This window comes from Geotrypetes seraphini, chromosome 5 (assembly GCF_902459505.1).
Source record: "Geotrypetes seraphini chromosome 5, aGeoSer1.1, whole genome shotgun sequence".
Classification (NCBI taxonomy): domain Eukaryota; kingdom Metazoa; phylum Chordata; class Amphibia; order Gymnophiona; family Dermophiidae; genus Geotrypetes; species Geotrypetes seraphini.
The window spans coordinates 155500576-155515322 of NC_047088.1; the positions used below are offsets into that span (position 1 = coordinate 155500576).

General features: G+C 41.0%; 1 protein-coding gene across 4 annotated transcripts in view; it reads left to right on the forward strand.

Moving 5' to 3' along the window:
* The window catches only part of SPATS2L (spermatogenesis associated serine rich 2 like), a 155160-nt gene that overhangs the window by 128062 nt on the left and 12351 nt on the right, over nt 1–14747 (forward strand). For all 4 annotated transcript variants that reach the window (XM_033947028.1, XM_033947032.1, XM_033947029.1 and 1 more), the window contains one exon: nt 9405–9625. In XM_033947028.1, the coding sequence (XP_033802919.1) occupies nt 9405–9625 (221 nt within the window). The remainder of the gene's footprint in view (nt 1–9404; nt 9626–14747) is intronic.

Genomic DNA, 14747 nt, shown 5'->3' on the forward strand with positions numbered 1-14747 from the left:
TGCTGCTGCTGCCCGAAGAAGGTAATGGAGCACGAGGCAGACCGCTTCTCCCCCCTCCCAGCCGAACCCCCGCTGACCATCCTATCTCCCCCCCTCTGTGAACCTTTCCGACCCTCCCAGCGAGAGCAGCAAACCTCCTTCGCGGCTTTCTCCTCCCTCTGCCGCATCACTGATGACATCATCAGTGATGCAGCAGAGGGAGGAGAAAGCCGATGCTACTGGAGGGAGGTTTGCTGCTTTCGCTGGGAGGGTCGGAAAGGTTCACTTGGGGGGGGAGAGATAGGAGGGTCAGCGGGGGTTCGGCTGGGAGGGGGAAGAAGCGGTCTGCCTCGGTGCTCCAAGGCCTGGCGCCATTACCTTTTTCGCCCCTCCCGCCCCCCCCTTGGTACGCTACTGCTCTCCAGCTCTCCTTAGTTTGTCGGTTTTCTTTTTCGGCGACCGGCATGCTTTCAAAGAGCCGCGCATGCGCGGCTGCTCAAAGTTCAATCTTCTGCTCTGCTGCAACACTCTGTTTCCGGTTGGGTCAGAGCAGAAGATTGAATACTGAGCAGCCGCGGGTGCGCGGCTCTTTTGAAAGCGTTCCGGTCGCCGAAAAAGAAAGCTGGCAAACTAAGGTGAGGTGGAGAGAGGAAGCTGGTTAAACAATCGAGCCGGCGTGCGGGTGGGCGGGTGGGGGCTGCGGGGATCGCACGATCCTTTATGCCTCACTGTGGTGACAAGACCATTCACCGCTCCACGGGGCGGTGATGGCCTTGTCCCCGTCCCCGCAGAGGCTGCTAATTTTCATTCCCTGTTTTTGGCGGGTTACCCGCGGCTAAACCGCCACCATGTCATTCTCTATTTTTAACTTTGTAAGTTTTACTCAATTTGTAGTATTTTTAACTATTGTAAACCGCATAGAACTTTACAGTCCTGCGGTATATAAACTTTTATTATTATTACCCTATAGCAGGGGTGCCCACACTTTTTGGGCTTGCGAGCTACTTTTAAAATGACCAAGTCAAAATGATCTACCAACAATAAAATTTTTTAAAAAAACACAACACACACTGTACGCGTAGAAAATGTTAATTATCATTCCTATTCCAGGGTTTTTCAAAGAGGTCAAAGCAGATGACTCTATGCACTATCACCTCAGTAACAACCGTACAAAAATAGACAAATTTACCCCCTCCCTTTTTACTAAACCACGATAGCAGTTTTTAGAGCGCAGGGAGCTGCGCTGAATGCCCAGCGCTGCTCTCGACGCTCATAGGCTCCCTGCGCTAAAAAACTATTGCGGTTTAGTAAAAGGGGACTTTAGTGTAAAATATAGACAGCAGATATAAATTCAGACACATTTTGATCACTAAATTTAAAATAAAATCATTTTTCCTACCTTGTCTGGTGATTTCATGAGTCTCTGGTTGCACTTTCTTCTTCTGACTGTGCATCCAATCTTTCTTCCCTTCTTTTAGCCTGTATGCTTCCTCTCCTCCAGACCTCATTCCTTCCCCCAACTTTTCCTTCCTCTTCCCTGCCCTTTCTTTCTCTCTGCCTCCCTTTCTTTTTTTTCTGTTTCTCTTCTTTCCTTCTGTCTCCCTGCCTGCCCTTTTTCTTTCTTTCTCCCTGCCCTCTCCCAAGCCACTGCCATCGGGGACCAGGACCCAAACCGCCACCAATAACAGGCCCGAAAGCCGCCACCGCCCCAAGCTGTCCCTGTTTCGGCCGACCAGCATTCCTCTCCCCGACGTCAATTCTGCCGTCGGGGAGAGGAAGGCTGATTGGCCCAAGATCACGATCGACCTATTGGGGGAAATGCTGCCGGGTCCTGCCTTCGCGGAAACAGAAAGTAGGCAGGATCCGGCAGCAAGAAGAGCAAATGCTTCACTAACCTGTCTCCCGCCTTAGCCCATAGCGAACGCTTGCTTCAGGGCTCTCAACATGTGCGTGCCGGCTTCCCTTCTCTCCCCCCCTTCCCCCCCGGGACATAACTTCCGGTTTCTGAGGGAAGAGAAGGGAAGCCGGCACGCACACGTTAGAGCCACGGAGCATAAGTTCGCTACGGGCTGAAATCTCCAAGCCGGTTTTTTTTGTTTTTTTTTAATGTTCAGCAGTGGCGGCAGCAGCAGATGATAGCTGGGCGGACCGCCCAGCTAAAAGGCCCTAGAGAGAACACTGGAGAGGAAGGCTGATCGGCCCAGTAGATCAGGACGGCAACACAAGTCTATCACGGAGCCCGGGATGGGCTCCGCGATCGACTCGCGTTGCCTTCCTGAGCTACTGGTCGATCGCGATCAACGTGTTGGGCACCCCTGCCCTATAGCAAGTGTTCTTTGAGGACAGCAGGCATATATTCTCATATGTGGGTGACATCATTAATGCAGTCTGATGCAGTCACTTCCAAGGGTACTGTCACCTTAAATCTTTGAGGCAGTGCCCCCATCATTTGCATGCAGATGCCTTCCTGCCTGACGTTGAAATAAGGGACCATCAGTACAGTAAAAAAGCTAAGAAGCGAACTAGGAGAGGTGGACAGATTGTGAGAATACATACATCTATGTCTGCTGTTCTCGGAGAACATCTACTACAGGTAAGTATCTTAGTTTTCTCTGAGGACAAGCAGGCATTATATTCTCACATGTAGGACACACTAGTTGCCAGATCATGACTCCAGGAGAGTTTATCATGAGTCTAGCAAAACCAAAAGAGTCAGAGGGAAAGTTGAAACTCAGAAAGTGAAAATATTTTGCAGGGCTTGTTCAAACTGACTGTCATAAGAATATTAGCATTGCCTCTGCTGGGTCAGACCAGAGGTCCATCACGCCCAGCAGTCCGCTCGCGTGGCGGCCCATCAGGTCCAAGACCTGTATAGTAATCCTCTATACCTTCAATCCCCTTTTCCGTCAGGAAATCATCCAATCCCTTCTTGAAACCTAATACTGTACTCTGTCCTATCACACCCTCTGGAAGCGCATTCCAGGTGTCCACCACCCATGAGGTAAAGAAGAACGTCCTAGCATTGGTTCTGAATCTGTCCCCTCTTAATTTCTCCAAATGCCCTCTCGTTCTTGTAGTTTTTGAAAGTTTGAAGAATCTGTCCCTCTCCACTTTCTCTATGCCCTTCATGATCTTGTAAGTCTCTATCATGTCCCCTCTAAGCCTTTGCTTCTCCAGGGAAAAGAGCCCCAGTTTCTCTAATCTTTCAGCATATGAAAAGTTTTCCATACCTTTTATCAATCTCATTGCTCTTTTCTGTACCCTCTCGAGTATCGCTGTATCCTTTTTAAGGTACGGCGACCAATATTGGACGCAGTACTCCAGATACGGGCGCACCATCGCCCGATACAACGGCAGGATAACTTCCTTTGTTCTGGTTGTAATACCTTTCTTGATAATACCTAGCATTCTGTTTGCCTTCTTAGAGGCTGCTGTGCACTGTGCCGACGGCTTGATTGTTTTGTCCACCAGTACCCTTAAGTCCTTCTCTAGGCTACTTTCATCCATTACCAGCCCTCCCATTGTATAGCTGTACGTCGGGTTTCTGTTCCCTATATGCAAGACTTTACATTTCTCTACATTAAAGTTCATCTGCCATTTATTTGCCCACTCTCCCAGTTTGTTCAGGTCCCTTTGTAAATCTTCACAGTCCTCTTTAGTCCTAACCCCACTAAAAAGTTTTGTGTCTTCTGCAAATTTTATAACTTCGCACTTCGTCCCTGTTTCTAGGTCATTAATTAATACATTGAACAGCAGCGGTCTGAGTACCGACCCCTGCGGAACACCACTCGTGACCCTTCTCCAGTCCGAGTAGTGGCCCTTCACTCCTACCCTTTGCTTCCTACCCGCCAACCAATTTTTAATCCATCTATGCACCTCCCCTTCCACCCCATGGTTCCTCAGTTTCTGTAGTAGGCGTTCGTGGGGTACCTTGTCGAAGGCTTTTTGGAAATCTAAGTATACGATGTCTATGGGGTCCCCTTTGTCCATTTGTTTGTTAATTCCTTTGAAGAAGTGTAATAAGTTCGTTTGGCATGATCTTCTCTTGTAGAAACCATGTTGGCTTGTTTTCATCAGTTTATTCCTTTCTAGATGTTCATCGATTCTGTCTTTTATCAGCGCTTCCGCCATCTTTCCCGGGACCGAAGTCAGACTTACCGGTCTGTAGTTCCCCGGGTCACCTCTCGATCCTTTTTTAAAGATGGGTGTAACATTTGCTATTTTCCAATCCTCCTGGATCACCCCTGTTTTCAGGGATAGATTACAAACCTGCTGTAGTAATTCTGCTATTTCCTTTTTTAGCTCTTTCAATAACCTAGGGTGAATTCCGTCCGGGCCCGGAGATTTGTCAGTTTTTAATCTATCTATCTGCTTGAGTACGTCTTCGAGGCTTACCTTCATGGATGTTAATTTTTCCGCTTGATTTCCTTTGAAGATTTTTTCAGGTTCCGGCACATTGGATGTGTCCTCTCTTGTAAATACTGATGAGAAGAACATGTTTAATTTATCCGCCACTTCTTTTTCCTCCTTCACCACTCCCTTCCTGTCTCCTTCATCCAGTGGTGCCACCTCCTCCCTTGCCTGCTGCTTCCCTTTAACATATCTGAAGAACGGTTTGAAATTTTGTCTTCTCTGGCTAGCCTCTCTTCGTATTCTCTTTTTGCTTTTCTAACCAAGCGGTGGCATTCTTTTTGATGCTTCCTGTGCTCTTTCCAGTTCTTCCCGGTTTTGTCCTTTTTCCACATCTGGAATGATTTTTTCTTATCTCCTATCACTTTCTTCACTTCATTAGTTATCCACGCCAGGTCTTTTGTTTGGTTCTTTTTGCACCCTTTTCTAAATCTGGGGATATACAGATTTTGCACTTCGCTCACCGTGTCCTTGAATAATGACCAGGCTTGCTCTACAGTCTGCGGTTTCTTTGAGCTGTTCCTAAGTTTCTTTCTTACCATTACTCTCATCGCTTCATAGTTTCCTTTTTTGAAGTTAAAAGTTGTTGCTGTGGTTCTCTTCCCCTTCGATATTCCTACTTCAACTTTGAACTGGATCATATTGTGATTGCTGTTTCCTAACGGTCCCACTACTTCCACTTCCTTTGCAGGTCCTCTTAGCCCATTGAAGATTAGGTCCAGAGTGGCATTCCCTCTCATCGGTTCTTTGACAAGAAGCTCCATGAAACAGTCCTGTATAACCTCCGGGAATCCTGTTTCCCTAGCGCATTTTGAGTTTCCAAGACTCCAGTCTATCCCGGGATAGTTGAAGTCTCCCATAACAATGGTGTTACCGTTTTTGCATTCCCGCCTCAACTCGGCTTCCATTTCTTCTTGAATTCTGTTTCAAGCAGTAATGAGAGATAAATTTATGTCCTGAGGACCCTGCTCTTGAAGCTGAAGAGCCATAGCCACTTTAGCCTTTCCTCATAGGGAAGTCATCCTACCCTTTTACAATTTTTGTCACCATTTTCCATACAGCTGAGCATTTCATTTAGGTCAGCAAAATAAAAAAAATGGTCCTACGTACATTAAAACTGCTCAGCTATACCTACAGCAGCTCTGTATTACCACTGCACCTGTAGCTATTGGCAATCAGCACCATCAATATTTTAGGGTCAATTTCTCATTCATTAGTCAAAAAACTTCTTTTTAATATATTACTTTTCATTTGTTTACTGAGTTGTAGAGTGATTCCACTGTTATTCTAAGGCTACCATCTACATTACATTGGATATATTTTGGAGGCCTCCATTTAGGAACCCCAAGGGCAGGCAGAGAGAGCCTATTCTCTAAAGGAATTAATATGCTTGGTAACTATGTTTTGCCTTTTTTGTCAGACAATGTTCTGTCATGCTGTGTTTGCCATCACATGATAACCATCACAGAAACATCCTAATTCTGTGCTAAAGCTCATATCCATTGCTCATGTATTGTAACACTATTATGCAATATAACATCATTACTGAAGCTTTGTATCGAAACATCATAAAAACTCATAAAATGTATCTCATGTATTGTATCACCATAACTGAAGCTCTGAAGCTCATGTACTGTAACATCATTATAGAAGCTCATAAATTATACCACATGTATAATAACACCATTAATGAAACTCATGCATAGAAACACCATTGTAGAAACTCATGTAAACTACTCTGAGTTGACTATCCAGTCATTAGTAGCAGTATAGAAGTGTGTGAAATTGTGGTTAGAGCTACAGCCTCAGCACCCTGAGATTGAGGGTTCAAATCCCATGCTGCTCCTTGTGACCATGGGCAAGTCACTTAACCCCTCCATTGCCCCAGGTATATTAGGTAGAGTGTGAGCCCACCAGGACAGATAGGGAAAAATGCTTAAGTACCTGAATGTAAACCACTTAGGCCAGGGGTGTCCAACCTGTGGCCCAAGGGCCGCATGCAGCCCAGTGAGGTATTTTGTGTGGCCCCGGTCGAGGGCGATGCAATGTTTTCCTCTGCTGCACCTGGGTGTTTACCGTCTTGCCGGCTCCCTCCTCTGTCTTGCTGCAGCATTTGCATGTTTGTGCGGCCCCATAAACATTTTTTTTTGGCCAATGCGGCCCAGGGAAGCCAAAAGGTTGGACACCCATGACTTAGGCTATAAATGATATATAAATAATAAAATAAATAAACTTTGCATAAATATACTTTATTATATATTTAAACTTGTAACTCGTTCTGAGCTCTTCTGGGAGGATGGGATATAAACCCAAATAAATAAATAAATGTGCTTTTTAAACACAATGGTGCACATTTAAAAAAAACCACCATCACCTGAGGCTGACTATTTTCCATAAAAGAGATTTGAAATTTTCAATATTCAGCCCTCTGCTACTTCCATTGTGTGCTGTTCATAACAGTAACTTACCTGTAACAAACCTTCTCTTAAGGACAGCAGGATACGTATCCCAACATGTGGTTGATGTCATTCAACAGAGCTCAGTGCTATCAAAGCTCTTCAGCTTGACAAAAACTTTTGAGCGCATTCTACTGTGTATGACTGCACCTTCCCGGCTGCTGCTTTCACATGGGGTCTTACCAGTTGAGTTTTTAGATTCTAGAATTCAACTTGAAGGGGAGGACTGAAAGTATGTGAGGATACATATTCTGCTGTCCTTGGAGAATACCTGCTACAGTTAAGTAACTTTCTGCCTGATATTCAAACCAATTTTAGACTGGAGAGGTTCCTTTCCACTTAAATCACCTGGGACTGCCCAACCACCAATCAGCAGCACTTAACTGGGCAGTACCACTGACTGTCGGTTCTAACTGGCCCAAGACAATGTTGGCAGATCAGGTGTGGTAAAGGAGATTAGCTTTGGGGAGGAGTCAATAATTATGTGGCACTGGCAATATTTAGTGCTGGGATTTGCATTGCTAAGCAGCTGAAATTGGGCCAGCTCAAAAGCTTAACTATGTGGACACCGGCACTGAATATCAACCAGGACCTGCATAACTATATAAAAAGTATGAATCCAGATATTCCGTATAGGGACACATCTGGTTTGATCCATGAATATCTGGGAGTTTACTTTGAGCTGTTGCTATTCAGAGGTGATATCCATATAGTTATCCAGTTAACTAAGGACAACTTTTTTTTTTTTTTTAAATGTTCTATGTTAACTGGATAACCACCCAAATACTGCCACTGAATAATGGTGCCTGGGTAACTCCTGACTCTACATAGACTGCTCTTCCAGACTGCCCCAGCATTACCGTGATTACAGCACTATCTAGGCAACTGCCTCTAAAAATCGAGGTTAGATCTAGTGAAGCAGGAGTTATTTGGGTAGCAGTTGCTCCTACCCCTATAACTCTTACTGAATATTGATCCCTTTGGGGTCAATATTCAAAGTGATTTAATCAACCAGAAATGGCTCTTGGCTGGTTACGTTTCATGTTCAGGGCTAACTGCTAATTTTCACTAGTACTTAACCAATTAGTGCTACTGAAAATAATCAGTGAGCGCTGAAAATAACTAGTTAGTGCTCAACTGCTTAACTGGCCAGGTTAACAGCATAAATAGGACCACATAAAAGTCAGTCCTATCATTTCCCTTTTTTATCAAGATGTGGTAGAGGTTTTTAGCACGGGCCGGCAAAGTAATTGCTTAGACGCTCATAGGAATTCAGTGAGCGTCGGAGCATTTACTGTGCCAGCCTGCCCTAAAAACCTCTAGCACTGCTTGATAAAAGGGGCCCTTTATGCAGTAACCCATGACCAGTTAAGTGGTGAATATCATACTTAACCAGCTATGTGATAGCTGGCTCCAGAAACCTGGAAATTCAGTACTCTTCAGCCTCAAGAAGAGACGGCTCAGGGCACTGAATATCCAAGTTTTACACTAGTAGCCCCTTTAGGGCCAATATTGAGACTGTCAGTTGGCACTGACTACTGAAATTCAATGACAGGCCTTTTCTGTTGACTGGAATTGAATATCTGGTCTATCTTTGGCTGGCTCAAACTTAGGGGTCCTTTTACCTAACGCCTCCATTGACGAGGCATTAGGATTTTAGGCTGCCGCGGGGGTTAGCGCGTGATGAAATGTCTGACGCGCTAACCCCGCTAGCGCGGCTTGATAAAAGAAGCCCTTAGCTATATCAATTTTAAGCGCTAGCTGGCTGAGTTATAGTTTAAAAATGAGCTGGCTGAGTTATAGTTTAAAAATGTTAGGCCTGCTTTTTGCATGGCCTGATTTGGACGCTAAATTTGACTGGCAGCATTTAAAATTGACAGTTATCTTGCGATATAACCAACCAAGTTTAAGCCACTAATCGCTAATATTCAGTGGAGATAACTGGCTATTATTTTACCAGCCAGAAGCCATTCCTGGCAGTTAAATAACACTGAATATTGGGCTGGGTTTTTTTTTTTTTTTTAGCTTGTATCATTTGCAAATTGTGCACTATAAAAATGAAAATTAGGAAAACAAGAAAAAAAAAATACCCAGGAAACTAAATGAAACACAATAAAGGAAAACTGACAAATAGCTGATGTGTATACCTTTGTGACTGTGACTGTGGGTTCCTTTTACAAAGCTACGATAGTGGTTTTCGCGCTTGCTTAGCGCATGCTAAATTGCCGCACGCGCTAGACGCTAACGCCAAAATTCTGCGTGCGCTAAAAACGCTATCGCAGCTTTGTAAAAGGACCCCTGAATTTCTTAGCCAGAGGATATGTTACACCAAGATTTCAAACCATAAGCAAGCATGGGTTGATTCTGGCTTTTATACCTAATTTCCTTTAAGTCTCAGTATATTTATTGAAGAGCTTTTAACAATAAAATAGAGCAAAAGCCAAAAGAGTAACGTAACAACCCAGAATGCTACATGAGAGGTGCTAGACAATATTTACACAAATTGGAAAAGTGTAACTGAATGATGACATAACTTGACTTCTTATATTTTTTTTCCAGTTTCTCATCCAAAGAACTACTATTCATTAAGACCATCAAACAGCTCAGCCCTTTCTGCAAAAGGTCCCCATGTAGAAACTGCAAAACAAGACACATCTGTTCAGAAATCCCCAAGTAACAGCAAGATCTCTGAGAGAAAAACTAGCAACACGAAAGCTTTAACTGGTGTTTCTCACAGCCTCATGGAATCATCTCACCAGGGAATTTTGCAGAATAAACAGGTGTGTGCCATTGTAAGGTCTCACATGAGTAGAACATGAAAATATAACCTTTATAAAACAGTAAACATAAAAAGGACAGTTTTATATAGAGGCTCTTAGTGTGTGTTAAGTTTGGCAATTACCATGAGCTGACTTTAAAACCATGCTGCATTTTAGTCAATAGACAATGTTTGAGAATTGGTCTGCTGTTATCCTTCTTTTACTTTGGTCACTCTACTGTTTTTATTTCTTTTGTAAAACTGCCCACTTTCTAAGAGAGCAATTTTACAGTATAAAGGATTATCTAGGTTTGGAAGTTGAGAAAGCACCCATTTTATAAAGATACCTATGTGCCTCTATAAAATACTAATGGTAAACTAGAAGAAATCATAGCTAGATTAAAGCCTTGGACATCTCTATATTTGCTTGGGAGCAGGTGTAAATGTTAGCATATACCCCTAGATTCTTGCACACACAACTTAATTGAATAATGAACAAATTAGTGTTGCTAATTGGCATCCTAACTAGTAATTATCAAGTTTATCAAGTTTATTAACAAAATTTGATTAATCGCCTATTATAATCACTAAGCGATGTACATAACAAAAATATAATAAAGTAAAAAGAGATTCACAATTTAACAATAAACATTTAACTTGAACAAACATATAGTTGGGAAGGAAAGGATAAAAGTTACAATTTTTGTTTGGGGTAGAATAAAGGAAATGACAATAGGTAAAGGGAAGTAAAAACCTCAGCAATTATAAACATACTATGCTTTAAACATTGAAAGCATCTCTAAATAAATAAGATTTTAAAAGTTTTTTAAATATTAAAATATCTTTTTCTTTACGAATGTATTGGGGAAGGGCATTCCACCATAGGGGACCTGTCACAGAAAAAATGTCGGCCCTTCTTGTACCAATGATTTTCAGGGAAGGAACTGAGAGAAGATTCTGGTTAGAGGAACGAAGTGAGCGTTGTGTATTATAAGGTATCAAGAGTCTAGATATGAATTGGGGTTCATCACAGGCTAAAGTTTTAAAGATGAGTAGCATTATTTTAAATGTGATTCTATGACTAATAGGTAGCCAATGAGAATCTATTAAAAATGGAGAAACATGATCATATTTCTTTGCATTGTATATTAATTTTATTGCAGTATTTTGAATCAATTGTAATCTCCTTTTTTCTTTCAATGATATGTTAAGAAAGAGAGCATTGCAGTAATCGAGTTTCGATATTACTAATGAGTGGATTAGTATTGTGATAGATTTAGGGGTCAGAAATTTGGATATTGATCTAATACGACGTAATTTAAAAAAACAATTTTTAACAGTAAGAGAAATATGATCATGGTAAGTAAATTTTTCATCAATTAGTACGCCAAGAATCTTAACTGAAGGAACTAAGTTTAGTGTGGTGTTATTAAGAATGAATGGATTTGACAAAGTTATATCATTCCTCCAAGTAAATAATACGGCTTTAGTCTTCTTTATGTTAAGAGCCAATTTGTTTGTGTTAAGCCAAGAATGAATTATTTCTAATTTGTGATTAATGGAATTGATTTCATTATCACTTTTGGGATCTAAGGGATGTATAACATCATCTGCGTATGCAAATGGGGTAAAGCCTATAGATTGACAAATGCTTAACAGTGGAGAAAGAAGTATGTTAAACAGAAGAGGAGATAAGATGGATCCTTGAGGGATACCAAATGTAGAAGAATGAGTTATAGACATTTCATTTTTAAATTTAACAGAGGAAGTGCGATCAGCGAGATATGAAGTTAACCAATTTAGGACATTATCTGTTATGCCTATTGATTCTAGTCTTTGTAACAATAAGTCGTGATCTATGGTGTCGAACGCTGCTGAGATATCCAAAGAAAACAGGATGACGGATTTGTGATGGTCTAAATGGTATTGAATATTTGAAGTTAGCCCTATTAGAGAATATTCTGTGTTATGGAATTTTCTAAACCCTGTTTGGTTTGGATGCAATGCATTAGTGCTCTCTATGAAATCAGAGATTTGATTAAATATGAATTTCTCTGTAAGTTTTCCCAAAAATGGCAAATTAGCTATTGGCCGATAATTAGTTGGATCATTTATGCTGATATTGTGATCTTTGATGATAGGAGTGATGGTTGCAGTTTTCCAAAGAGGGGGAACGGTCGCTGTTATTAGACTCTTCTGAATTAGTGAGTGAATGAATGGTCCAAAATGAGAGATATATTTTTTTAAATAGTAAGGTGGGATGATCTCAGAACCAGAATTTTTTAGATTAATTTGTTGAAACAGAGATTCTATGTCTGTAGTGGAAGGGATTTTGAAATTTGAATATCTTGCTATAGGGACAGATTTGATTTGGTCTATGTTAGTAGTATTGCTATTTGTACTTGAAGTAAAGGAATTTCGAATATTATTAATTTTTTGGATGAAGGCGTTAGAAAGATCTTGTGCTGTTAATGTAGAGTTGTGGATAGTATTATTTATTTTATTTTTTGAATCTATTGTTTTTAGAATATTGAATAGTGAAGAAGAATTTTTGGCTTTATCAATTTTGTTGGAATAATATGTCTTTTTTGCATTATTGATTTTATCCTTGTAAAATATAATATTATCCTTATAAATTTGGAGATTAGATTGAGTTTTGTTGTGTCTCCATTTTCGTTCTAATGAACGTAGTTGACGTTTTATCATACGGAGTTCACTTGAAAACCAGGGATTTGACAGTTTTTGGATTGGAATGGATTTTGTAATTAGAGGGGCATTGTTATCTAAAAGAGATGACAAAGATTGATTCCAAGTAATTAAAAGGTTTTCTACAGAGATAGAAGAGGGAGTAAGAATAGATGAGTCGAGAAAAGAAGTAATGTCTATGTTATCCAGTTTTGAATAGTCTCGACAGGAAATAGTTTTTGTTTTGGGTGGTAATTGGGATAATCTTAATTTACTTAGTGCCATAGAAAAAGAAATGAAATAGTGGTCTGACCAAGGGACAGGAGAGATAGTTAGATCGGAAAAATTGAGATAGTGAGATTGAGGGGTAAAGATCATGTCAATTGTATGATTTGCATTGTGGGTTGGTTCTTCTATTTTTGGGTATATGTTTAGTGGGATTAAAGTATTAAGTAAATCTTTAGTGTATGAATCTGTGATGTTATCAAAGTGAATATTGAAATCACCTAAAATGAAAGGAATAGTTGTTGATGAACAAAAGTCAGTAAGGATGTCTTGAAGAAGAGCAAATTTATTTTGACCTAAGGGAGGGGGCACATAAAGTAATAAAAAATCAAGTTTGTAGTTGGAGTTACATTTAAGATGTAAGTATTCAATAGTGGCATCCTTCGCGGAATGATCGTAAAGATTTAGCAGGTTATTTTGAAAAATAACTGCTAACCCACCACCTTTGCGGTTATAGCGGTGGTTGAAAAGATAATCATAATTTGAGGGACAGCAGTAGGACAAGTATGCTTCCTCACCAACGGCGAGCCATGTTTCAGTAATGAAGAGGATGTGCAGCTTATTTTGAAGGATTTTATCCTTTAGAAGATGATATTTAGATTTGATAGATCTCGCGTTAATGAGTCCACATCTTAATTCATTCGGAGTATTTTTGGTAGTGTTTGAAAAAAAGGAAAATGGAATTTCTAAAAGAGAGGTGTAATCAGGGATTTTTGTTTTATTTTTTGGTGGGCGATGGCCCCAAAGGGTTGGTATTGTATTAGTGGACAAGTTAGTAGTCATAATGTTTTGAAATGGAAAATTTAAATCAAAGGAATTGAAAGAAAAAAGATATAAAGAGAAAAAGATGAATATTATAGTCCAAAATTTATTGATTATAGAATCAGTATTAGAAGGAGAAGAGTTAAAATTAGGGAAAATGGGGTGGCTCTCAGAATGTGCACGAAGGAGCGCACTAAGGAGCAGGTTCTGCTCCTTTTGCGCGCTCCTTCGGCGTGCGCCGCAAATGAGCTGGTTAAATATTGCATCAGCTGACCTGGAGTGGGAGGCGTTGGGCGCGCCGCCGCTGTGCGGCGGCAGAGATTGAAGCAAGCTGAATAAACAAGTAAAGGTAAAAAAGTTAAAACAAAGGTAAAACAATTTTTAAAATAACTTAAAGTATTTAGGAGTGCAGTGAGGCTTGTGCAGGAGGTGCTGAGGTGTTTGGCTGGCTGTTTGGCCTAGCATTTAAGAAAGAAGAAGAATGGAAAACTCCTAACCACATACCTGAACTGTAAGAGCTGCGGCAATGGCTCTTTAATTTTGGTCTTCTTGTTTTAGTCTATCAAAGTATTGCTCGTTGTCCCAGTCTGTGTTCCTAAACTCACTGCTGTTTTTCCAATATGATTCTTCTACCTTTCTAATTTTATGAGTTAGGACTGATTTTGTGCTTGCTAAATTCATTGTGAACCATCTTGATTTGCAAAGTAGGTGGTATAATCACATGCAATAAATTTAACTAAACTACCGTATTTTCACGCTTATAACGCGCGCGTTATACACGGTTTTTACAAACCGTGCATAACCTTGCGCGTTATACGCGTGAGCGCGTTGTACAAAATTTTTTTTACATAGTTCCCCCCCCCCCCGACGTCCGATTCACCCCCCCCGCAGGACCGCTCGCACCCCCACCCCGAAGGACCGCTCGCATGCACCCGCACAAGTTGTACCCTCAGCTGACTTACCTACAAGTAGCACTATGGAGCCAAACTTTGCCAAAAATTTTCATTTGTGAATTTTTTTGCCTACTTTGCTGACCTGTAGAAATGGAAGCACGTTCGCAAAAGATTTCAAACTTGGCACAGAAACGTGCCCCAAGATGTTGTACCAAACTGCAAAATTTCAAACTCCTAGGTAGTTTCCTTCTGCCACAGTGCTTAAGCAAATTTGGCATTTTAGGTCACATGAGGCATGGGAGTGGATCGATTGCTTTGGTCCTGACCAAATTGGGATAAATTCAAAAAATTTTTCAGTTTCATTTGAGACTCTAGACCAGTGTTTTTCAACCTTTTTTGGGCAAAGGCACACTTGTTTCATGAAAAAAATCACGAGGCACACCACCATTAGAAAATGTTAAAAAATTTAACTCTGTGCCTATATTGACTATATATAAAGTAATTCTCTTGAATAGGAAT